At 46.2% G+C, this 27,258-nt stretch overlaps 1 protein-coding gene across 1 annotated transcript in view; it reads right to left on the bottom strand.

Moving 5' to 3' along the window:
- KCNK13 (potassium two pore domain channel subfamily K member 13) overlaps positions 1-22,653 on the bottom strand; it is a 100,220-nt gene extending 77,567 nt beyond the window's left edge. Inside the window, exon 1 of the mRNA XM_029062178.2 lies at positions 22,305-22,653. Coding sequence (XP_028918011.1) covers positions 22,305-22,653 — 349 coding nt within the window. The remainder of the gene's footprint in view (positions 1-22,304) is intronic.
- Between the last annotated feature and the right edge of the window lie 4,605 nt (positions 22,654-27,258).

Genomic DNA, 27,258 nt, shown 5'->3' with positions numbered 1-27,258 from the left:
GTAAAATTAAAGCACTCAAATAATAAACAGAAATTCATTTAAGTACCTATTTTCTTTACACTTTGCTGCATGTCTGATGTTCTTGGGCTGATTTTGCTTTCACCTCCAATTAGAGAGGTAATTTTCCCTTCAGGAAATAGAATAGACTCACGTATTTTAGGTCACTGGCTTCTGCTGGAAAAACTATGCTATTAGTGAAATTTTGTTAGCTAAGAATCAAACATCAATTCCAACTCCTGCATGAGGTACAGCATGCCTGAGACTTCAAATTGGGCAAGAAAATGACAACCACAGGCTCTCTCTGGGACCCCCAGGAACAAAACCTCGTCAAATGTTGTTATGGAATCATTTTGTGCATATTTATAAGGCTGGTGTGCTAATTTCTTGGTTAGTAAATAGCAGAAGAAACAAACCCATACACTTAGTGACTGTTCATCATTTTCCAGCATTGAATTGCTCTTCTCTACTGATCAGACTATAAATTTCTAAAGGGAAGAGGGAACGTCTTTCATCTAGACTCCGTATAGTCCTAGAGACAAGGTGGCACTTAGAGACAATAAATTGGAAGATGATTTTAATGAAGAAAAGTACAGGGATTCTCTGGGTTCTCTTCTCAAAGATTTTCACACCAATGTCAGTTTTACAAACTTGAATTCTTAGGCATTATATCTTGGGACAGGGGAGTTCCAACACTTCAATATCACATGTTGACTTGGAACAAGTCTATTTCTCCCACTTAAAATAAAAACTGTAATTGTTCAGTGCTTACTATATGCCAGGCACTGTACTAAGCACTAGAGTAGATACAATTTAATCAGGTTGGACACAGTACATCTCCCATATGGGGCTCACAGTTTTAATCTCCATTTCACTGATGAGGGAACTGAGGAACAGAGAAGCTGAGTGGCTTGCCCAAAGCCACATCGCAAACAAGTGGCAGAACTGTAATTTAACCCAGGGCCTCTTACTCCCAGGCCCCTGTTCTTTCTGCTAGGCCATGCTGTTGCTTCCCACTTTGTTTTTGGCCTCCCCATTATTATTCCTGGGAAAGAAGAGAAGGGAGAAAAAAGCAAGCTAAGAACTCCTCATGGTTTCTCAGCAAAGGGAGTTGTACATCTTATATTGGTTTAAATTTGATGACCGAATTAGCTGAGTTTAATGAAACCTTCAGTACAGGCAACAGTGTATGATTAAAAAACCCACCAACTCCTACTCACTTGCTTGAACTTTGATAATGTATTTGCATAGCAACTGATATAGAGAGATACAATCATTACAGGAAGGGCTCTGCACTAAAGCTTTATTCTGTAGTTTATACTGAGACAAAATGATAGTAGTTGTGATATTTGTTAAGTGCTTAGTATGTGCCAAGTACTGTGATAAGAGCTGGGGTAGATAGAAGACTCTCAACCTCAGCTGAAAGGACCATAATTGAACAGGCCAACTATATTTATACTAATGTCTGTCTCCCCTTCAAGACTGTAATGATCTCCTTGCCAAATCCAATGGCCTCTACTCCATCCTAATCCTCCTTGACCCCTCAGATGTCCTTGACATTAGGAAGCATCCCCTTCTCCTTGAAGTACCTTCTAACCTTCGCTTCATTCACATTGTCCTTTTCTGGTTCTCACCCTATTCTCTGGTCACTACTCAGTTCTCCTTAGCAGGCTCTTCCTCTGCCTCCTATCCTTTAACTGTGGAAGTCCCTCAAGGCTCAGTTCTGGATTCCCTTCAAGTACACACACTCCCTGGGCTTCAATTACCATCTGAGCATTTATGATTCCCAAATCTACATCTCCAGCCCTGATCTTTCACCTTCCCTGCAGTTTCACATTGCCTTCTGCCTTCAGGACCTCTCTATTTGGATGTCCTGCTGACACCTCAAACCTAATATGCCCAAAACCAAACTCTTCATTTCTTCACCCAAATCCTGTCCTCCTGTCTTTCCCATCACTGTAGACAATACCACTCACTCTCTTCCCCATCTTACAAGCCAGTAAACCTGGCAATATCCTTTCCTCACCTCTCTCATTCAACCTATCACCAATCTATCACCATTTATACCATCTCTAGAATCTGCCCTCTCCTTTCCATCTAAACTGTTACGAGGCTGATCCAAGCATTTATTACATCCTGTCTTGACTAACTGCACCAGCCTCCTCACTGACTTCCCTGCACCCTGTCTCTCTCCTCTGCAGTCCTTGGTTCACTCTGCTGCCTGAATCATTTTTCTAAAGAAAACATTCAGTTCACATCTCTCCACTCCTCAAGACCTCTGGTGATTGCCCATCCACCTCTGCATGACGCAGAAACTCCATACCATTTGCTTTAAAGCACTCAATCAGTTCATCTCCTTCTAACCTTACCTGCTGATTTCCTGCTACAACTCAGCCTTCACACTTCACTGGTCTAACGCCAACCTACTTTCTGCACTTTGATCTCATCTATCTTGCCACCAACCCCTTGCTTATGTCCTGCCTCTGGCCTGGAACTCCCTCCCGCTTCATACATTACAGACCATTCATTCAATAGTATTTACTGAGCACTTACTACGAGCAGAGCACTGTACTAAGTGCTTGGTAATGATGCTTGTTAAGCGCTTACTATGGCTCAAACACTGTTCTTTGTGCTGAGGTAGATACAAGCTAATCAGGTTGTACACAGTCCCCGTTCCACATGGGGATCCCAGGCTTAATCTCCATTTTACAGATGAGGTAACAGAGACACAGAGAAGTGAAGTTACTTGACCAATGTTCCACAGCTGAAAAGTGGCAGAGCCGGGACTAGAACCGAGGTGCTTTGGACTCCCAGGCTTGTGTTCTATCCACTAAGCTAAGACCACTGCTCTCTCCACCTTTACAGCCCTACTAAAATAACATCTCCTCCAAGAGAATTTCTTTAAGCTCTTCTTTCTCCAACTCCCTTTCCCTTCTGTGTTACCTATTCATGTATCCCTTAGACAACCCATTCTCAGGTCCACAGCATGCATGCATATATTTATGTGTGGGCATGTGTGTATATATGCGTGTTTGCATATATAGGGAAGCAGTGTTGCTTAGTGGAAAGAGCCTGGGCTTGGGAGTCAGAAGATGTGGGCTCTAATCCCGCCTCCGCCACTTGTCTACTGTGTGACCTTGGGCAAGTCACTTAACTTCTCTGGGCTTCAGTTACCTCATCTCTAAAATGGGGATTAAAAGTGTGAGCCCCAAGTGGGACAGCCTGATTACCCTGTATCTACCCCAGCTCTTAGAACAGTGCTTGGCAATAGTAAGCGCTTAACAAATACCAAATACACAAACAGAGAGACCCCCAGACTTTTTAACATCAGTTTCCTCTTCTTGACTGTAAAGTCCTTGTGGGCAGAGAATATATCTACCAGTTTTGTGGCATTGTACTCTCCCAAGTACTTAGTACAGTGCTCTTCACATGATAAACCCTCAGTAACCCTTGATTGACTGATTACATGAGTCCTTGGTCTATTAAAGGAGGACCATAATAATTCAAAAACTTTTTTCTTCTACACAAATTACAAGTTAAAACACTATTTACCACCAGACTTCCATGGCACTGCACTTCAGTAATTCTTCAGAGCCCCTTTTCCCAAAAGGACAGAGTACCAGACATCTACTCCAACTAATAGGCACTCACTCAAGAATGGTATGGGGTAAGTAAATCTATTTTCCCAATTTATTAATGAAACCTGTAATACAGAATTAAATTAAGTCTTCCCAAATCCAAGACCAAACACATTGGTTGATTTCCACTGAAGTGACTTGTCATTCTATTGTTCAGGATTGTTTTTTTTTTTTTTTTTTTTTTTACAAAGTTATGATTTTTCTGACCGTATTTACTTCAAAACCTAAGGGTCTCTGGTGCACTCAATTCTTCCATAATGTATCTTATTCCTATGTGATGTGGATAAAGTTCTGTTAGGGAATTAGGGAGTGTAGTTCTGATGACCTGCATCCATAAAACGTGGGTAAAACGTGTTGCAATGTCAAAAGAAAAGGCTGAGTGCAGCACCTACTAAGAGCAAAACTCTATGGATACACTACCAGAATGATTGCAGATGGAGGTGGGGTATTCTGGGAGAGATGTGTCCATGGAGTCGCTATGGGTCAGAGACAACTTCACAGCATAAGACAAGACTATAGAACAAGTTTTTCTTAAAGCACAATTTGTCAAAAATGTAATCCCTACACTACAAGAAAACTGAGAAAACAAACAGGTACGTTTGTGGAATATCATTAATATAAAGTGCCCATCAAGAAAGCATAAGCCATTTACCTTGGGGAAGTCACAATTGGGTGTCATTTCGATTGAACAGATCAAATAATGCCATTTGTCTACAGCTACTGTCCCATTTGCCCCACTAATAATCCAATTTACTAATCAGCAAAACCCTCAAGTTTTGAACCCATTTACAGTGGCACACTTCATAAATGCTAGAAAAGCTTTCCTGAAGAGATACATTATCCACTAAGTTAACACTAAGAGTCTCTAGCTCCTCTCTTCTAAAGGAAAGATTCTACAAAAAGAAAACAAAAACCCTGATAAATGAGATGCAGTTGCCTAGTAAAATAAACTACTGGTCCTGGATGAAACTTGGATGAAATATCAATCAACTTTCTTTAAATACCCACCCTAATGTCTCACTTTGCAACACTTCACATCCTTTACTTATACATGCTGTCCATTCTCAAAGAGAGCCCACTCTTCTAGAAAAAAGCTAAGTATGCAGTCCAGAGCTGCAAGTTAAGCAGTGCATGACCATCAAGCCATGAGTGGATGCAAATCCCACTTCCTGCTCAGGTTGCTATAAAAAGGAGAAAAGGGCCAGCAGTCTGTGTGCACACTAAGCTTTTAACAAAGCATAGCTTAGAAATGGAGCTCACTTACTAGCTTTATGCATGCATAGACTGTAAGCCCAGTGTGGACAGGAATTGTCTCTCTTTTGCTGAATTGTACTTTCCATGTGCTTAGTACAGTGCTCTGCACACAGTAAGTGCTCAATAAATACAATTGAATGAATGAATGAATGAATATATGATCACTCGCTTCCTGTCGGCAGCAGCCTGAGCAAAAAGCATCCAACCCCTGGTATGGAGAAACAGAAGAATGGGAGGGTCAGAGATTCCTTTCCATCTCAGGCTGATGCAGACTGGGAACTCTGAGCCCAGTCATTGCATGACATCCAAAAATCCATTATGCAATGATTAATGGAGTTTACAGAACAAACAAAATCTTGAATAGAAGCATAATTACCTTTAAAAATCACATAAGCTCCTTGTGGGTAGGGAAGGTGTCTACCACCTCTGTTGTACTGTACTCCCCCAAACTTAATAAATACCACAAATTGATTGATCTCTTCACAGAGGAAATACAGTTCTAATCTGCCTAGGGTAAATCCCCCATAATGCTATTCGGCATTTCTGCACCAACTATGCTCTAGCCTATTCCCAACTCCTAAAGCATTTTTGTCCATATTGTACTTTTCCTATCAGGCAATAACTTACATTCCCATTCTCTTTTCCTTCTTCTTTCTGCCTCAGTTATTTTAATGTCTGCCTCACCCACTAGATTGTAAACTCCTTTAAGGACAGGGATCAGGTTTACTTATTTCATTGTACTTCCCCAAGTGCTAATTTCAGTTCTTTGTAAACAATAGGTGTCAATAAGTACTACTGATCGACTGAGTTCTTACATCTGAAATTGCTCTATTTGGTTTTAACTCCCCCCATGAAAGATCAACTAGGGCTATAGCAGCCAATGAGCTAGTCCTGAGGAGGAATTATCCCAGACCTTCTTCGGCGCTTGTGCTGTATAGCAATGTGCTTGATGACAGTTTTCCCATGGAAACTCAGTGATTATATTCAAATCCTCCAGAACACAGCTCTCCACATCTTCAAGACTCTTCAGAACACACATCTCCACCAGGAAGCTTTTCTTGATTCTCTTCACCCTAGGTTTTACATTCCCAACATTCACTTCAGTATGTCTACACATTCATGTGCACACAGACACTCACAATATGTTTGTACATAATGACTTAGAATCCCTACACACACACACACACATATATATACATGTGAGTGTGTGACCATTCACTTCCTCCATCTAACTGCAAATTTCTGTGTCTGTCTTGCCAGGGCTCACAACTGCTAATTCTACTGTAGTCACCCAAGCAATAGGTATTGTGTTCTACATACAATGGATGCTCATTAAATAACTACTGATGGATTGATTATTCAGGGCACTAGTTTTGCTCCTCACTGTTGTACTTCCCAATTCCAGCTGCTGCCAGGTCACAGCAGTTATGTCCTGAGGATGTTATTAATTTCTGCCCTTTCTGAGTGGATAAGAAAAGGCAGTGAGAATGTAGCTAGAGCTCAAACAGCCTAACCAGAGAGCCCGGTCGGCTGGGTCTGGAAGCAGGCCTGGGCTATGGGTGTATAAAGCCAGATTGTGGATGGGCGGCTGGATCTGGAAGCAGACCCGGGCCATGGGTGGATAAAGCCATGAGAGAAGCAGTGTGTCTCAGTGGAAAGAGCCTGGGCTTTGGAGTCAGAGGTCATGGGTTCGACTCCCAGCTCTGCCACTTGTCAGCTGTGTGACTGTGGGCAAGTCACTTAACTTCTCTGTGCCTCAGTTACCTCATCTGTAAAATGGGGATTAACTATGAGCCTCAAGTGGGATGACCTGATTACCCTGTATCTCCCCCAGCACTTAGAACAGTGCTCTGCACATAGTAAGCGCTTAACAAATACCAACATTATTATTATTATTAAAGCCAGATTGTGGATGGACCACTCATCTAAGGAAGGATATGGGAAGGCTACAAGAAGCAGTGAGGCTCCAGGGGATGGAGCCAGCCATGTGTGGCCTTAGTGTCTGTGATGCCCCTGGATGGGACAGGAGGGGACCGGTTGGGGCCGGGGAGGAAGCCGGAGAGAGGTTTTTTTGAAAGGTACTTGTTAAGCATTTACTGTGTCAGGCACTGTTCCAAGCGCTGGGGTAGATAGTAGTTAAACAGATTGGACACAGTACATGTCCCACATGGGGATCACAGTCTCAATTCCCATTTTACAGATGATAACTAAGACACAGAGAAGTTAAGTGCCTTTCCCAAGGTCACATAGCAGACAAGTGGAGGAGGCAGGATTAGAATTTAGATCCTCTGACTCCCAGGACCATGCTCCTTTCACTTAACCACTTGAACTCTTCACAGGTCACGACAACCACAGGTCACGACAACCAGCAGGAGACAGGCTGCTGCAGGCAAGGACTATCTAGTCCAGCAGGTCAGGTCATTCAGCAAACAAATGTTCACTTCTCCCCTGGGCCACTGGAAGCCAGTCAGTGACACAGGGAGTCTCCAGGACTGCTCAGGGAAGGTCAGCTAGGACAGACCAACTATGATAAGTTATGGTATCAGGGGTTGGGATTGAGATAAGGAAATGGTGAACAGGTATGGAAGAACTAGGAAGAGGACAGAAAGCAGCAGGCCCAGAGGGAGGTGAATCAAGCTCATTGTGGGCAGGGGATGTGAATGTGTCTGTTTATTGTTGTATCATTCTCCCAAGCGCTTAGTACAGTGCTCTGCAGAGTAAGTGCTTAATAAATATGATTGAATGAATGAATGAACCAAAAAGAGTCAGGCCTGCCCCATAGATTGTATGCTCCTGGACCTGTGGGACTGGGATCAGATTCCAATTGGGTAGGGATGTGGTTCAGGTGTCCTATGCTTCCTGTACAACAACCTACCCCATATCTGGTGGTTCAGGCCATAGGGAATGTTGAGTGGATGACTGGGCATGTGCAGTGACCTTGCAAATGCATGATTGGACTACATCTTCCAAAGGCCCATGGGGCAACTGTGGTTCAATCAATAGTATTTATTGCACACTTACCTTGCACAGAACACTTTAGCAATTGCTTGGGAGCCAACTTGTATTGGACTCTACCAAGCGCTTAGTACTGTGCTCTGCAGTTCAGTGCTCTGCACATAGTAAGCGCTCAATAAATACCATTGATGGATTGATTGAGAACACAATAGGGTTTGTAGACACATTCCCTGCCCACTATGATCTTACAGTCATGAGTGGGAAATAAACATTAATATAAGTAAATAAAATATAGGCATGTTTGTAAATATTGTGGGGTTGAAGGAGGGGTGATTATCAAGTGCTTAAAGGGTATGGATCCAAGTGCATAAGTGACACAGAAAGGAGAGGGAGTATGGGAAATGAAGGATTAGTCGGGAAAGGGACTCTTGGAAGAGATGTGATGTTAATAGGGCTTTGAAAATGGTGTTCTGTTGTATATGAAGGAGGAGGGAATTCCAGGCCAGAGGGAGGACATAGGCAAAGGGTCAGCAGCAAAGTAGATGGGATGAAGGTTCAGGAATTAAGTTGACAGTAGAGGAGTGAAGTATGTGGGCTGGGCCGAAGTAGGCAGTCCAAGAGGTGAGGTAGGAGGGGACAAGCTGATTGAGTGCTTTAAAGCAAATGATAAGGAGTTCCTGCTTGATGCAGTGGTGGATGGGCAACCACTGGAGGTTCTTGAGGAGTGGGGAGAAATGGACTGAACATTCTTTTAGAAAAATGATCTGGGCTGCAGTGTGAAGTATTGACTGCAGTGGGGAGAGACAGGAAGCAGGGAAGTCAGCAAGGAGGCAGATGCAGTAGTCACAGTGGGATAGGATAAGTGCTTGGAGCAGCATAGTACCCGTTTGGTTGTGGAGGAAAGGGAAAGGGTAGATGTGTCAAAGCCCTGAGTCTCTTCCTCAAGTTTAGCTTGGTATTCACATGCTGGGGCCTGGAACCACAGATTTCCAGCCGGGGTGAAGGTTTACAGACCAGAGTGAGGCTGGGAGGAAAAAGATGTTGAGTTTGAGAATGCCAAATAACAAGAAACGTTCCTTATGTAATTACCAAGTGAGGTTATACTGTGGTTCTTTCTTACATCTCCAAACCTATATTCATTCATTCATTCAATAGTATTTATTGAGCGCTTACTATGTGCAGAGCACTGTACTAAGCGCTTGGAATGTACAAATCGGTAACAGAGACAGTCCCTGCCCTTTGACGGGCTTACAGTCTAATGGGGGAGACAGACAGACAAGAACAATGGCAATAAATAGAATCAAGATATACAGAAACTCCTCACTATCAGCTTTAAAGCACTCCATCAGCTCGCCCCCTCCTAACTTACCTCACTGATTTCCTACTTCTACCCAGCCCACACACTTCACTTCTCTAGAGTGAACAGCTTGCTCACTGTTCCTCCATCTGATGTATCTCACCATCGACTCCTCTCCTACATCTTCCCTCTGACCTGGAACTCCCTCCTACTTCATACATGTTAGACCACCTTCAAAGCCTTATTAAAATCGCATCTCCTCCAAAAGGCCTTCCCTAGTTAGGCCCTCTTTTTCTCTCTCTCTTCTATGTCACCTATGCCCCTTCTGCTGCCCGCTTCCTCAACTCCACTGACCTCCTGCTCCACCCCAGCTAACCCACTCACCAACCTGGACACATACTCAATCTCATCATCTCTAGCCATCAATCTCTGTCCTCACCAACTCGGAAATCCCTCTATCTGTCCAAAACCTCCTCACCTGCCTCCTCTACCTCATACCTCCTCCCTGCAAATCTGTGCTATTCACCCACAGAGATCTCTGATCTTTTAACCCATCCAATTTTTTCAAGTCATCATGGCCCATTTAGCCTCCATACCCAAACTACCTTCCCTTGATGATCAAATTGACACCCTCAACACCACCCTCTCTATTGAACTCAACTCACCCGCTCCCCTATCCCTTCATTGATCTTTTACCACTAACCCACAGCCCTGCATCACCTCCACAGTCCACCTCCTTTGCTCTTGTGCACGAGCCACTGAGCGCTGCTGGGGGAAATCTAGAAACCACACTGACTCCATCCACTTCAAATTTATCCTTCGTGTTTTAACTCTTCCCACGAAAATTATTTCTCCCTCCTACTGACACCTGTGCCCATTGTCCTTGCCAGTTGTTCCAGGTGTTTAACTCCTTCCTCAAACCCCCTGTCCCCCTGACTCCCCCATTCCTTGCCCTTGATGACCTAGCCAACTACTTTATTGAGAAAATTGAAGCCACCAGGCATGATCTCCCTAAAATGTCCCCTGTCCCTCCCCAGTCCCTCCTTCAACTATCCCATTTATCCCCACCATATCTCAAGAAGAGGTCTCCTGCCTCCTCTCAAAATCCACCCCCTCCACCTGTGCATCCAATCCCATCTCTTCTCACCTTATCAAAAACACTTGGCCCCTCCTTTTTTCCCTCCCTAACAGCCATCTTCAACTGTTTGCTCTCCAATGGCTTCTTTCCCACTGTTTTCAAACATGGCTATGTCTACCCTATTATTATTTAAAAAAAACCCTTCCCTTCACCCCAAGCCTCCTTCCAGTTATGCCCCATCTCCTTTCTACCATTTTTCTCCAAACTCCTTGAGTAAGTTGTCTACAGCTGCTGTCTCAAGTTCATCTTCTCCAATTCTCTCCTTGACCTCCTACAATCTGGCTTCCAACCCCTTCACTCCACAGAAACCAACCACCCTCTCAAAGGTAACAAATGATCTCCTTATCCCCAAATCCAATGGCCTCTACTCCATGTTAATCCTCCTCGACCTCTCAGCTATCTTTAAAACTGTTGACCATCCTCTTCTCCTGGAAACATTATCCAACCTCAACTTCACTGACTCTGTCCTTTCCTGGTTCTCCTTCCATCTCTCTGGTCTCTCATTTTCAGTCTCTTTTGTGAGCTCCTCCTCTGTATCCCACCCCCTAACTGTGGATGACTCTCAAGGTTCAGTTCTGGATCCCTTTCTATTCTCCATCTACACCCACTCCTTTGGAGAACTCATTCACTCACATGGCTTCAACTACCACCTCTATCTGGATGATAACCAAATCTACATCTCCAGCCCTGATCTCTCTCTCTGCAGTATCACATTTCCTCCTGTCTTCAAGACATCTCTACTTGGATGTCCTGCCATAACCTCAAACTTAACATGTCTAAAACAGAATTTATTATCTTCCCACACAAACTGTCCTCCCCTCTGACTTTCCCATGACTGTAGATGGCATCACCATTCTTCTTGTCGCAAAAGCCCAGAACCTTACTGTTCTCCTTGACTCCTCTCTCTCATTTAACCCACATATTCAACTCATCACTAAATCCTGTCAGTTCGACCTTCCCAACATCACTAAAATCCACCCCTTCCTCTCCAAACTGCTGCCATATTAATCCAATCATTTATCCTATCCCTCCTTGATTACTGTCAGCCTCCTCGCTGACCTCCCTGCCTCCTGTCTCTCCCCATTCCAGCCTATAATTCACCCTGCTGTTATAAAAATGTTCAGTCAATGTTTCCCCACTCCTCAGGGACCTCCAGTGGTTGCCCATCCACCTTCACATGAAACAGAAACTCCTAACCATCAGCTTTAAAGCGCTCAATCACCTTGCACCCTACCTCACCTCCCTACTCTCCTACTACAACCCAGCCAGCACACTTCCGTCCTCTAAAGCTAACCTTCCCATTGCACTTCATTCTTATCTATCTCACTGCTGAACTCCTACCCAAGTCATGCCTCTGGTCTGGAATGCCCTCCCTCCCAAGAAACAGAGTCTCCCCACACTTTAAAGTCTTACTGAAGGCACATCGCCTCCAAGAGGCCTTTCCTAAGTCCTCTTTTTCCTTTTCTTCCATTCACTTCTGTGTCGCCCTGACTTACTCCCTTTATTCATCCCGCCCCCCCAGACCCGCAGTACTTAGGCAAAGGTCTGTAATTTTATTTATTTATATTAATGTCCGTCTCCCCCTCTAGACTGGAAGCTCATTGTAGGCGGGGAACATGTCTGTTATATTATTATATTGTACTCTCCCAAACTCTGCACCCAGTGAGCACTCAATAAATGCAATTGACTGACTGACTTCACTGGGATCTGTACCCTTTAAGCACTTGATATTTACTCCACCCTCAGCCCCATAGTACTTATGAACACATTCATAATTTATTCATATTAATAAGTTCCTTGTGGGTAGAGACCATGTCTACCAACTCTGTTGTATTGTACTTTCCCAAGCACTTACTACAGTATTCTGCACACAGTAAGAGCTCAATAAATATCACTGACTGATATATACTGACATATATATGGGTAGGAATTGTGCTGTATGGTGAATCTTTCTGAATGCCCAGTACAATGTTATAGCCGATGATGAATACCAGTGAACACTCAGATATAATTTATAAACATACCTAAAAATAAATTTAAGCCCCATTCATCCTTTTCTGGGAAGCCAGCTCTGTGCTCAGCTGGGCCAAGGAATCTCATTAAAATAATTTCCGAGCAAAGCACTTAGAGAATATACAGAAAAGTAAAATGTTTAACCCACAACAACTATGCCGTTAAATCCACCTTCCAACCCCATTCCCTCTCTGTCATCAGAGGGAACACACTTGTCCATCTTTTTCTGAATCAAAACTCCAAACCCTTTGGATTTGCTTTAAGGTTTTATCTTAGGAAGCAGAACACTGCAAAGAGCAACAAAAACACAAAAAACAGATCCAGCAAAAACGGAGAAATGAAGGGGGGGAAAGGAAAAAAAAATTAGAGAGGATTAAATCCCTAGCTCCAGCTCGGCATGTTACTTGAATTTTTCCCTCTCTCTATTAGGGCAACAATCCCAAACTTTTATACAACATTTCATATTTTCAAAGGTCTTTATATTAGTTATTTCTAACCATGTCTGCCCTCTAAGTGTGAGAGTCACTTAAGGTTTATTCTGGGTCCCTTCTATTCTCTATCTACACCCATTCCCTTGAAGAACTCATTTGTTCACATAGCTTCATCTATCATCTTCACACAGATGATTCCCAAATCTACATCTCCAGCCCTGACCACTCTCCTTCTCTGCGGCCTCATAATTTCCTCCTGTCTTCAGGACATCTCTACTTGGATATCTCACCAAAATCTCAAACTTAACATGTACAAAGAAGAACTCATCTTTCCATTCAAACCCTGCCCTTCCCCAGACTTTCCCATCACTGTAGACAACAACCACTATCCTTCTTGTTTCACAAGCCCATAACTTTGGCATTATCCCTAAGCCAGCTCTGTCATTCAACCCACATAATCTGTCACTAAATCCTGTTGGTTCTACCATCACAACATCTCTAAAATTCTACCATTCCTCTCCATCCAAACTATCATGTTGACCCAAACACCTATTTCCCACCTTGACTGGTGCATAAACCTTCTCGCTGAACTCCCCACCTCCTGCCTCTCCCCTTTCCAGTCCACTTTTCACTCTGCTGTTTCATTTTTCTAAAAATAAATCTGTTCACATCTTCCTACTTCTCAGAAACCTCCAGTGGTTGACCATCCACCTCCACATCAAACAGAAACTTCTTCCATTGGCTTTTAAGCATTCGATCAGTTCACTGCCAACTCCTCCCTATCTTATCTTGCTGACTTTCTAGTACAACCAAGCCCACATGCTTCACTTTTCCAATGCCAACCTGTTCTTTGTACCTTGATATGGTCTATCTCGCTGCCAACCCCTTGCTCATGTCTTCCCTTTGGCATGGAACACCCTCCTGCTCCATATCCAACAGAACCCCCCTCTCTCCACCTTCAAACTCTTATTAAAGGCATATCTCCCCCCGAAAGCTTTCCCTGGCTAAGTCCTCATTTCCCTATTCCCTCTCTCTAGTGTCGCTTACACACTTGGATCTGTACCCTTTAAGCACTTGATATCCACCTTCCCCTCAGATCCACAGCACATATTCATACCCATAATTTATTTTAATCTCTCTCTCACCCTCTAGAATGTAAGCTCCTGGTGGGCAGGGGATATGCCTACCAACTCTGTGCTACTGTACTCTCCCAAACACTTTTACGGTGCTCTGTACACAGTAAACACTCAATAAATACCACTGATTGATCAAAACTGGTTAATTAGTTCATTCAGACTCCACAGTTTACTATTGTCCTGTAGGTCAGCATGGTATCCCAGAAAAAATGTTTATTAAGAAGTTCTTCCCGAAGACATTGGGAATGCACTATCTACTAATTCAAAGGCCTCTTTCCTTCTGCTTCCAAATTCTATTTAAAGTGGCTTGATCCTCCATATTCTCCTATCTTCTCCAGGCAAACCTTCATATTTATCTGTCTTTTTAGCTGAGAATTTAAAACACCTCCTTTACAAGCTGCACTTCTTAATTAAAAGCCTCTCAATTATTCCACGCATGAAAATTATTGCATTACTTAATGGAGTTACTCTGCTCTATTTATAAGTTAAGCCTTCAATTTTCATTTCCTACAAAATGTAGCTTCAGAAATCCTAGTTACAGGCAAGTAGGGGGAAGGTGGGTTTTGAATGCTTAGAACAGTGCTCAGCGCTTAGAACAGTGCATATATATGTACTCAACTGTATATATTTCCATTACCCTATTTATTTTGTTAATGAATTGTACATTGCCTTGATTCTATTTAGTTGTCATTGTTTTTACGAGATGTTCTTCCCCTTGACTCTATTTATTGCCATTGTTCTTGTCTGTCCGTCTCCCCCGATTAGACTGTAAGCCCGTCAAACAGCAGGGACTGTCTCTATCTGTTGCCGACTTGTTCATTCCAAGCGCTTAGTAGAGTGCTTTGCACATAGTAAGTGCTCAATAAATACTATTAAATGAACAGTGCTTGGCACATAGTAAGCGCTTAACAAATGCCATTATTATTATTCTGAAAGAACCTGAAAAAATATTTTCCTTTGTTAGGGGCCATCCACAAAAAAACTTTCTAAATCGAATCCTCCTAATGTCAGGGTTGAAACAAATATTGCAATGCAACATTATTTTATTAGGCTGCAAGGCATTTTCTCTCTCAGTGCTCCAGAGTTGGTAGGAACCCTTGCCTGCTACCTTTGTCTTCTGACCAACAGCACTGGTGACAAATTTCCACCTCTCCCTATTCCATTTAATACTGCCATATTTCACACACTGAACAGAGAAAAACAGACTTTTAAAAGAATCATTTCTTGGGTGCTACATCTCAAGGCTGAACAAATTTTAATAGCTTCTGCTTTACTGGGTGAAAGTTGATTATCTGGCCATTTCAAGACACTAATCAATGTGAAGTTATCTACAAGGACCTCAGAAATACCAACATTTTTCTCTTAACAGTAGTAGTGTCTTCCACCTTCTATACTTGCCCTACAGTAGTACTCTTAATTACTGTGGCCAGGTTTTCTTTGAGAGGCTCACTTGCTACCTGCCATTATGATTTTCCATAAGACAGATCATAGAAGTACGTATGTTAAACTCTAGACTATAAACTCACTGTGAGCATGGAATGTGTCTGCTATATCTGCTCTCTCAAGCACTCAGTACAGAGTTCTGCTTACAGCTACTCTGCCTCAAAGTTTATGCTTTTCCAGCTTATTCCCATTTTCTAGCTCTAACAATCCTAACTCGGTAAGAATACTAAGGAGAATATACTGAATCTCTGCCCATTGCCCAAATAGAAGAACTACTGAAATATGGAAGCATCCAGTTTCACAGTCCTCCCATTGGCTTCTGGAGGAGTTAGAACTGGGGAGAAGTGGTAAGGACAACGTTTTCCCAGGCAAAGGAAAACAAAAAAGTGGGGGTCTGAGGTCCCTAGCTGGGAGGGCAGTTGTGGTTTAATAATAGCAATAATAATATGTAATTACTACTGTGGCATGTAATTATTATGTGCCAAGCACTGTACCTAATGCTGGGCATTGATATAGGATAATCAGGTTGGATGGCAGTCCCGGTTCCATATGGGACTCACAGTCTAAACAGGAGAAAGATGACTGTAAATGAATACCCATTTTACAGGTGAGGAAACTGAAGCACGGAAAAGTTGCCCAAGGCCACATAGTAGGTAAGCGGCAGAGCCAGGATTATAACCCATGTCCTGGGACTCCCAAGCCTATGTTCTTTCCATCTGGCCATGTTAGCTTAAGCAATGGGCCCTGTGTTGAAGGATCCAACGCAAGTTGGGAAGTAAAAAAATTGCTGAATATGGATCAATTGAGGATCTTGAAACAAGACTTCAAAGCAGATGAGCCATATGATCCATAGTCACTTCTAAGCAGTGTGGCCTATTGGATAGATCACAGGTCTGGGAGTCAGAAGACCTGGGTTCTAATCCTGGCTCTGCCACTTGCCTACTGGGTGATCTTGGGCAAGTCGCTTCTCTTCTCTGGACCTTGGTTACCTCATCTGTAAAATGGGGATTAAGACTGTGAGGCCTGTGTGACACAGGGACTGTGTCCAACCCGATTATCTTGTATCTTCCCCAGGATTTAGTACACTGCCTGACACATACTGCATGCTTAACAAAACCACAGTTATCATTATTACCAGGCAGTGTGGCAATGCACAGATTTAGAAAAACTCATAAGCCCTGGTTAGAGTCAACGCAGGCAGGACAAAGCTAACCTTAAACTTGTAGGACTGGGCCAGGTCAGTTCTAGTAGGAACCACTGCAAAGTAGAGCCTTGGATTTCCAGTCTGCACTGGAAATTGTTGTGCACTTCATTTGTGCTGGTGGTGGGGTGTAGGTCCCTCCTGCAGTAAGAAATCTTCACTCTCTCCTGCTGAGCATGATAATGTATCCTTAGGGGATGGCTTGCTGAAGAAAAAGTAAATCTTGTAGACTGGCATATGAGGAGGACTCAGAGGGCCCACATATTTAGAGAGAAGGCATGGGTGAAAGCAAGAGAAAGCTCAGGATTCCATAGGCATCAGCACCTGCTTGCTTTTGGTCGCTGAGTGTGCTGATGCCCAAAGGGGGTGAAAGGGCTTAAGCCTTGGGCTCAAAAGGGCCCACAGGGCTTCAGAAACCTACCCATACCTGCCCCCAGTATTACTACTACCGCTACTACGAATCCCAAGCAACAACATAAAATGCTGCTTCTCAATGTGCCACTCCCCAAAATGCTTACAGCACCTGAAAAGAACTGGGCTAGGAGAGGTGATCAGATGAGTGTAAAGGCAGGCCACAACCTAGGAGGATTATGAGTACTCTATTTAATCGCCACCATCTTACTAGTGTATCCCAGTTTCCCACTGCTGTGAGTGCACAAATCACTGCTGTCACTTCTGCCACCATTGGCCCCTGGGCTGCTACAATCACTGCCCCTGCAGAATCTCCCAGCCTGTTGCCACAGCTGGAAGGATCCTGGGGAGCCCTTCTTCCCCATGCTACTTGTGCTGCTGCCACCACTAAGTACCTGGAGCTTTGAAGAAGGCGTGCATGCCTTGGACATTTTTTCAGAAGGGCTTGAAATTGGGAAGAGCTCTAATCTGGAGGATTTGAAGGGAGAAGCTGTGGTACTCTGGATGGAGAAGTGTACGCTGTGGCCCGATGATGCAACCACGCAGTGTCATGTGTGACCTCCACATATCTGTGTGTATGACTTTTCCAGCAACACGGGTCACATGGAAACCCTGCAAGATGAGTGACATCACCACAGAGCTGTGCGTATGACTTTTACCGGGATGCTAATTCTGTTGTACTCTCCCAAGCACTTAGTACAGTGTTCTACGTATAGTAGGTGTTCAATAAATACCATTGATTGATTGATTGTGGGCCACTTGGGAGCCCTACAAAACAGGTAAACTCTAAACCTAATCTTTCCTAAATCTGGCCCTGCTCAGTAGTGCTCAACATAGAAAGTGAAATAAATACCTAGGCATCTCAATGGTCCAGAGTACAAATGAAAATAGTTAAGTTTAACTTCTATCCACACTCAAAACCAGCCAGGTCAATTTCACTTTCCGGTCTTTCTTCATTAAATGTCCATATCCCAGACTGATTTATTTCTACTCATGTCTTGTCCCCTTCTAGATTGTAATTTCTCTGGGGGCAGGGGCTGTGTCTGTTATAATATACTCTCCCAAGTGCTTAGTACAGTGCTCTGCACACAGTAAGTGCTCAATAAATATGACTGATGGACTGACTGACAAGATTCCTAGGTTATCTGACCCTGTGCCTTGCTGGCTGGGAATCTAGAACTTGCATTTGGGCAAGGCTGTGGTAACACCAGAAGTCAGATAGATGTGATTTTTCAGGTACCATTTAGTCTAAACTTGCCAAAGACTCAACAATAATATATCTAATGCTAAGGACAGCTGCTACCTTACGAAATACTGACTCAGTATTTAAGTTGCAATTTTAATTTTTATTGAAATTTTTACTACCCCAGATTTAATTGTTTTCTAGCCCTGCAGCCTTATACTAATCAGCCTGACTCATTAATTACCAACTCGGTCTGATAAAACAAGGGGATGTTTAATTAAAAAAAAAAATTTTCCATTTAAAAAATCCCTGAAGAATAGACTTAATTAATCTTAAAAAATATTAGATGTACCTGGGGCGAGGGGACGGCCAATAATTTGTCACTGACTTCTTAAAGAGATACTATAATTTGCCTGTACTTTTCAATTGTGGCATAATTCTTATTGCGCACTGCTTGTATTTGCTTCCTTTGGCAGAAATTCATTTACTTGAAACTGTCAAACCACCAGCAGCGTAGAAAGTGATAATAATTAGAGCGGTGGGAAGTGAAGAATCACAAAAACCATAACATTCTAGAATTTCGAAACACAGTCTGCAATACATCATGAACATTGGACATTCTCTAAATATCTATTATCATTAGCAACAGTAACCAATCCTGAGAGAGTGCATTATCAATACAGTTGGGGTTTAGGATTGGAGCTTTGAGGAGCACTTCTACACTGAGGAAGAGCTTAGCTCAAAGAAACTTGAACCATTCCTCATTAGAGGGAGTAATATCCAGTCATGCCAAGAATATTCCAGCCCAACTTGATGTTGAATTTAGACTCTACCCAGGATACCGAAGGCAGTGACCACAACCTTAGTGCTTCAGAAACACCCCCGAAAATGGTACCAAGAATGGGTACCAGATAATAAGGTTTCCCCAAGGGGGGGAAAATTCACCACACAATAGGACTCACAAAAAGAAGAGAGATTAGAGTTTCAAAGGGTTCTATGCTACAAATAGCTACTGGAAAGAATAGTCACTGAGGGAGAAATGGCAACACCATGGAACACTACACTCCTGCTAGCGGAGTGAAAGAACAGGGAGAAAGGCACAGATCCACAGCCCCCAGATTATACACTTGAAGGAAAATCCATTTAAGTAATATTTGTCCTAAAATCCATAAGGAGGTTTAAAGTCTAGTGTCCCAGATGAAACATTAGGCAGGCAAAGTTGGGTTGGTGGGGAGGGGGGTCAAAGGGCCCTAGTGAAAGACCCATCCTCTATGAAATGAATGACCGAACTTCTCTAGCAGAAGAGCAGAACAGAGTGAGAGCTATCCCAGCTTCAAGATTCACCATTCCACTTCACTAACAAATTTCCCCATGTCCTGAGGCCCCAGGGGAGTGGTGAGAAAGAGTTAGGGGTTACAGGTGGTGAATATACTAAAGCTCCTCATTTTACTTCCCAATTTTTTTTGTGGTTGTTGTTGACGGCCCCTCTTCTGCTTCTGGGAAAAGATTAGGGGAAATCGTAGCGAGAGTTGGAGCCTGCTGATTTCTGGGCTCATAACCTTTTGTGAGAGATTTCTAGAGTATTTCCTTTCTTGCTCATGGAAGTAATGCGGTCAAAACCACTACATAGGGTATACGGGTTCAGTCTGTCCCCCTCAACTCTTCGATGGTCGGGGCTAAACACTGTACACTCGAGGCTCTTCCACTCTTACCCAACCTATGGCATTTTTTTGAAAAGAATGACGGTTAAAACATCTGGGAAGGAAAGACCCCTCCCACCCCCGGCCCCCAACGTCCTGTCTGGGGTCAGGAGGATCAGGCGTAGGCACTCGCTCAGTTGAACTGGTTAAACTCTGACCCATAGGCCACCTGTGAAAACGGGGCGGGGTGGGGAGAGTGATGCTAACAGTGCCCAAAGATCAACTACACAGGCTCAGGGCATGGATTCTTGTCACCTAGCATGACCTGAGGGGCCACTGGGAATTGGGGTGGGCAGATCCCTACAGCTCCCAAGTGGGGGCTGGCAGAGGCAGTTGAGGCTTGTCCCGGATCTTTGTGCGTTGAAAGGGGGGCAGCTCTCTGGTTCAATCTTTGCACAGTGGGGCAGCTTCCCAGAGCCACCCCTGCCCTCTCCCAGAGGCCTTGGAACTAATAATAATAATAATAATGAGAAGGTGATGATGATAATAACAACAATAACAAAAAGGTATTTGTTAAGCAGATGCTATGCAGCAAGCCCTATAATAATAATAATAATGCTGTTATTTGTTAAGCGCTTACTATGTGCAGAGCAGTGTTCTAAGCGCTGGGGGAGATACAGGGTAATCAGGTTGTCCCACGTGAGGCTCATAGTGAATCCCCATTTTACAGATGAGGTAACTGAGGCACAGAGAAGTTAAGTGACTTGCCCACAGTCACACAGCTGACAAATGGCGGAGCCGGGATTCAAACCCATGACCTCTGACTCCCAAGACCAGGCTCTTTTCACTGAGCCAGAGGACCTGGGTTCTAAACCCACTTGTCTACTTTGTGACCTTGAGTAGACCCTTAATCAATTATGGCACTTGCTAAATGCTTGCTTACTATGTGCCAAGCACTATTCTAAGCGCTGGGCTAGATACAGGACAATCCCACATTGAACTCACACTCTTAATCCCCCTTTTTTAGAGATGAGGTAACTGAGGCATAGAGAAGTTAAGTGACTTGCTCAGGGTCACAGAGCAGACATGCAGCAGAACCCATGACCTCCTGATCCCCGGGCTCGGGCTCTCTGAGCCTCAGTTACCTAATCCGTACATTGGGGATTAAGACTGTGCGTCCTTTGCAGGACAGGGACTCTCGACCAACCTAATTAACTTGCAGTCAGGGATTGTCTCTCTTTATTGCTCTATTGTACTTTCCAAGCACTTAGTACAGTGCTCCACACAGACTAAGAGCTCAATAAATACGACTGAATGAATGAACGGATAATCCAACCCAGCACTTAGTCCAGTGCCCGGTACACAGTAAGCGCTTAACCAATATGAAAAACAATAAGAACAACAGTCCACCTGACTCGATCTATGCTCCTAACTGGAGGGGAAAGGTATCCCTGATGGGGCAGGGGGAGGGCGGGCAAGACATTCACGTGGACTCTGCTGAAGATGATGCAGTGCCCGCAGAAAAGGTGAAGGACAACGCAACTCTGGGTTAATTTGGGACGCGTGAACTGTCCCGGGAGCCCCCACCCTTGGCGGGGCCTGGTGTCCCCCCCCCGGGCACACACTCTCACACACACACACACACACCAGAGAACTGGGGGTGATAATAACCACTAAGCAGCGTGTCTCAGTGGAAAGAGCCCGGGGGTTGGGAGTCAGAGGTCACGGGTTCGAATGCCGACTCTGACGCTTGTCAGCCGTGTGACTGTGGGCAAGTCACTTCACTTCTCTGGGCCTCAGTTACCTCGTCTGTAAAATGGGGATTAACTGTGAGCCCCATGTGGGGCATCCTGATTACCCTGTATATCCCAGTGCTTAGAACAGTGCTCTGCACCTAGTAAGCGCTTAACAAATACCAACATTATTATTATTATTAGTATGAGCAGAGTGGCTCAGTGGAAAGAGCCCGGGCTTGCGAGTTAAGAGGTCATGGGTTCTAATCCCGGCTCTGCCACCTGTCAGCTGTGTGACTGTGGGCAAGTCACTTCACTGGGCCTCAGTGACCTCATCTGGAAAATGGGGATGAAGACTGTGAGCCCCACGTGGGACAACCTGATTCCCCTGTGTCTACCCCAGCGCTTACAACAGTGCTCGGCATATAATAAGCGCTTAACAAATACCAACCCGGGACCTTCTGCCTCCCAAGCCCGAGTTTATGACTCGCCCGAGGCAGGTGTCGGGATCCGAACCCAGACCTTCTGCCTCCCAAGCCCGAGCTTATGACTCGCCCGAGGTCATCCGGCAGGCAGGCAGATGGCGGGATCCGAACCCAGGACCTTCTGCCTCCCAAGCCCGTGCTCATGACTCGCCCAGGGTGGGCCGGCCGGCAGATGGCGGGATCCGAACCCCGGACCTTCTGCCTCCCAAGCCACTCAGCCCCGGCCATTAAACTGCGCCGCTTGCAGTGTGTCGGGATTCGAACCCCGGCCCCGCTGCCCGCCGGGGCGTGGCGGGGGTGGGCCCGGGCCTCCCCGCCGGCCCCCCCGCCGGCCCCGGGGCCAACTGACCGATGGTGGACACGACGGTGCCGACGAAGTAGAAAGCGCCGGCGAAATCCCAGCGGGGCCGGAGGTCGTCGAGGCGGATGCCGGCGGCGTTGGCCCGCTCGTAGTCCCGGAGGAAAGCTCGGAGGGCTGCGCGGCTGAGGTTGTGCGTGCGGCTGAAGTTGGCCATCCGTCCGGCCCAGCGGGCCCGGGCCGCCCGCTCCGGGGCGCGCTCCATGGCCGAGAACACGGCGGCGCCGCACACCATGTACAGCGCGATCAGCGCCGCCAGCAGCGCGAAACGCGCGTTGTCCTCGTTCAGCCCCCCCGGACCCCGGCAGCGGCACCCCCCGACCCCCCACCCCCCGCCCATCGCGGGACCCCCGGACCTCCCGGGCCCCCCGGGCCCCCCGGACCCCCCGGACCGGCCCGGCCGGGACGGGGGTCTTCACCCCCTTCCCCGGGCAGCGCGACGCACCGCGCTCAGCCCTCCCCGCGCCGCCCCCCGCTCCCCCGCGGGGCTCCCCGCCTCCACGCCCATTCTCCGGACGAGGGGACTGAGCCCCGCGGGAAGGCCTCTCCGGGGCCCTCCTTCCCGGGGCGATGGGTCCCCCGGGGCCGGGCCGGGCCGGGCGGATGGGAGCAGCCCCCTCCCGCCTCCCCCGGGGCCCAGCGCAGCGCACAGGGGGCCGGCCGGGGCCCGGGGCGGTGCCAGGACCGGCCGGGGCGGCCGGCGGCTGGGCGGGCACGGGGCCGGGCTGGGCGCATTTCCCCCTCCCAGTGCGCCCGCCCACCGAGCATGATAATGCTGCTATCCGTTAAGCGCTTACCATGTGCCCAGCACTGTTCTAAGCGCTGGGGGAGACACAGGGGAATCAGGTTGTCCCACGTGGGCTTCACAGTCTTCATCCCCCAAATAAGAGTGCTGGTATCCGTTAAGCGCTTTCCATGTGCCCAGCACTGTTCTAAGCGCTGGGGGAGATAGATAGAAGGTCAGCAGCTTGTCCCACGGGGGGCTCACAGTCTTCATCCCCCAAATAAGAGTGCTGGTATCCGTTAAGCGCTTACCATGTGCCCAGCACTGTTCTAAGCGCTGGGGGAGACACAGGGGAATCAGGTTGTCCCACGTGGGCTTCAGTCTTCAACCCCAAATTAAGAGTGCTGGTGTCCGTTAAGCGCTTACCATGTGCCCAGCACTGTTCTAAGCGCTGGGGGAGACACAGGGGAATCAGGTTGTCCCACGTGGGCTTCAGTCTTCAACCCCAAATTAAGAGTGCTGGTGTCCGTTAAGCGCTTTCCATGTGCCCAGCACTGTTCTAAGCGCTGGGGGAGATAGATAGAAGGTCAGCAGCTTGTCCCACGGGGGGCTCACAGTCTTCATCCCCAAATTAAAAGTGCTGGTGTCCGTTAAGCGCTTACCATGTGCCCAGCACTGTTCTAAGCGCTGGGGGAGACACTAGGGGAATCAGGTTGTCCCACATGGGGTTCACAGTCTTCATCCCCATTTTACAGATGAAGTAACTGAGGCACAGAGAAGTGAACTGACTTGCCCACAGTCACCCAGCTGACAAGTGACAGAGTCGGCATTCGAACCCATGACCTCTGACTCCCAAGCCCGGGCTCTTGCCACTGAGCCATGCCCAGATATATACACATCATTAATAGAGTAATAAATAATATATACACATCTACACGAGTGCTGCGGGGAGGGGAAGGGAGTAGAGCAGAGGGAGGGAGTAGGGGCGATGGGGAAGGGAAGAGGGGCAGAGGCAAAGGATTCGCCCTTTGGCATTGAGATCGTGAGCCCCCCGTGGGACAGGGATTGCGTCCAACCCGATTTGCTTGTATCCACCCCAGCGCTTAGTACTGTGCCTGGCACGCAGTAAACGCTTAACAAATGTCATTATCATCATCCTGTTATTATATGTAATTATTATTATCCTTATATTCTAGGTAATAATATATTATTAATCATAATAAACCCGTTTCGGATGTCGGGCCGGAGCGGCTTCTCTCCCTCCGCAGATGGGGGTGGTGGGGGAGGGTTGGTTCCCCGGGCCCACGTGCGGGGAAAACACCCACGGGGTCCCGGGGGGCAAGGAGAGGGGTCGGCCTGAAGCCCCGGGGGAGCCCCCTGGTCGCCCACGCTTCTCTGCAGGAGCCCCTTCAGGCGCGAAGAGAAGTAGGGGTTGGGCGGGGGAGCGGGGGAGGAGAGTGGATTCATTCACTCATTCGATAGTATTTATTGAGCGCTTATCAGGGTGCAGAGCACAGTACTAAGATCTCACTTACTAAGTGCTTACTCGGTGTCAAGCGCTGGGGTAGCTACAGGGTAATCAGGTTGTCCCACGGGAGGCTCACAGTTTTAACCCCCCTTTTACAGATGAGTTCATGACTTACCCAAGGTGACGCAGCAGACAAGTGGTGGATGCGGGATTAGAACCCACGTCCTCTGACTCCCAAGCCCGTGCTCTTTCCACTAAGCCGCGCTGCTTCTCATACAATACAGCAATGAAGACAGACAATCCCTGCCCACCACAAGCTAGAGTGGATGGGGGGAAAGGGGTGAGAGATGTGCAGCTCTTGAGCTGTAAACCCCTCAAACGTCAGGAATCATGTCTAGTAATTCTGTTGTCGCTCCCAAACGCTCAGGACTATGCTCTGCACGCAGTAGGCACTCAGCAAATCGATCGATTAATCGATCGTATTTATTGACTGCATCCTGTGCGCACAGCCCTTGGGAGAGTACATTATGACAGAGTTGGTACACACCTGCCCACAATGAGCTAACAGTCTGGGGAGGGCACGGGCATTATTATAAATAAATTACAGATACAGACACAGGTGCTGTAAATAGAGTGAATGCTATTGATTGGCTTATACCCTGGAGCAGAGCAGGTGGCAAGGGATCCAGGGTGATGCGACTGTGGGCGGGGAAGATGTCTGCTGGCTGTTGTACTCTCCCCAGCACTTAGTACAGTTCTCTGTGCATAGTAAGAACTCAAATACCATCGATTGATTGCCAGGGATGGGAGGGGCATAGAGAGGGGAACACCTAGAACAAGACAGGTTGTTTTAACCCCTACCCGCAAACCCATCTCACCCATGTCCTTCCATTTAACTCTGCTCACGGTGAAATTATATCTCTATCTGTAGCCGAGTTGTATTTCCAAGCACTTAGTACAGTGCTCCGCACACAGAGAAAGCGCTCAGTAAATACGATTGAAGGAATGAATGAATTAATCTCTCAGTCTGTGCCTTTGACAGAAATTTCCTAGCATATTTCATACATGAAAATATAGCATGGCACCTTTTCTGGCCCTTTGCCATTCAGGTGAGCTTTGTTCTGACACCAGTGGTTAGGAGGGGGAAGGTATGTTCTATTACCAGAGGGACAAGTGTTGGTGTTGGTTTTTAAAAATTTTTTTATGGAATTTGTTAAGCATCTACTATGTGCCAAGCTTTGTGCTAAGTGCTGAGATAGACACAAGATAATAAGGCTGGATAAAGTCCATACCCCACATGGGGCTCATGATCTTAATTCCTACTTTACAGATGAGGTAACCAAGGCACAGAGAAGTTAAGCGATTTGCCCAACGTCACCCAGTAGACAAGTGGTGGACCTGGGATTAGAGCCCAGGTCCTTCTGACACTCAGGCCCGTGCTTTTTGCAATGAGCCATTTACACTCCCACCAAAATGTTGGATTTAGCCTCTTAATGGTCTCTATTAAATGCCTCCTGTGATCTGAACACTGCACTAAGTACTTGGGAGGGTATGATTTTATGGTATTCAATCAGCTCACTCCCCCCTAGCCTTGCTCCTCCTACTACCACCCAGTCTGCATACTTCGCTCCTCTCATGCCCACCTACTTTCTGTACCACAGGTTCATCTCTCTCACTGCCAAAGTCCTTACTGCCTCCTGTTTCATATCCAACAGACCACCATACTCCCCATCCTTAAAACCCTACTAAAATCATATCCATCTATTCATTCATTCAATCGTATTTATTGAGCCTTTTCTGTGTGCAGAGCACTGTACTGAACGCTTGGAAAGTACAATTCGGCAACAGATAGAGGCAATCCCTAACCAAGAACAGGCTCACCTCTCAGGGTCGCATCTGGAGAGTTTTCAGTGCTTTACCAGTCCCGATTATGGGAGGGAGAGTCAAGCAGAGGCATATCCACTCCCTTCCTAGCTTGGGCAGTGGCTAGCGAGTGGAAGACAATCCGGTTAGTCAAAACTTACCTGTGCTGGGCAGCAGCGGCGTGGGAGTGTCGAGGGCAGAGACTTGGGTTTACCACGCGGCAGGAGGCGATGGTAAACTGCTTTCGTGCTTTTACCAAGAAAACTCTATGGATCCCCTACCAGAATGATGGCAGATGGAGGTGGGGCGTTCTGGGAGAGATGTGTCCATGGCGTCACTGTGGGTCAGACAAGACTCCACAGCATAAATCAACAACAATGAAATCGTATCTCCTCCAAGGAGTCTTCTCTTACTAACCTCTGATTTCCCAACTCTATTCAACCTCCCTTCTGCATCACTTATGCTCTTGTGTTTATAACTATTAAGCACTTTGATACTCATACCACCCCCAGCCCCAAAGCATTTATGTACATAGACTAATCCCCTGCTGCTACCCCTATCCGTAATTGATTTTAATGTCTGATTCCCCCACTAACCTGTATGGTCCTTTAGGGCAAGGATTGTGTCTACCAACTTGACTGCATTGTACTCTCCCAAATGCTTAGTACAGGGGCATATAATAAGCACTCCATTCTTTATCTAAGAAGCAGCCTGGCCTAGTGGATAGAGCATGGGCCTGGGAGTCAGAAGGACCTGGGTTCTAATCCTACCTCTGCCACCTGTCTCCTGTGTGACCTTGGGCAAGTCACTTAACTTCTCTGTGCCTCAGTTACCTCACCTGTAAAATGGGGAGTAAGACTGTGAGCCCCAGGTGGGACACAGAATGGTGA

Source organism: Ornithorhynchus anatinus, chromosome 1 (genome assembly GCF_004115215.2).
Source record: "Ornithorhynchus anatinus isolate Pmale09 chromosome 1, mOrnAna1.pri.v4, whole genome shotgun sequence".
In the NCBI taxonomy this organism is placed as follows: Eukaryota; Metazoa; Chordata; class Mammalia; order Monotremata; family Ornithorhynchidae; genus Ornithorhynchus; species Ornithorhynchus anatinus.
Note: the sequence above shows the minus strand (reverse complement) of the source record. Positions and strands in the feature narration are given on the sequence as shown.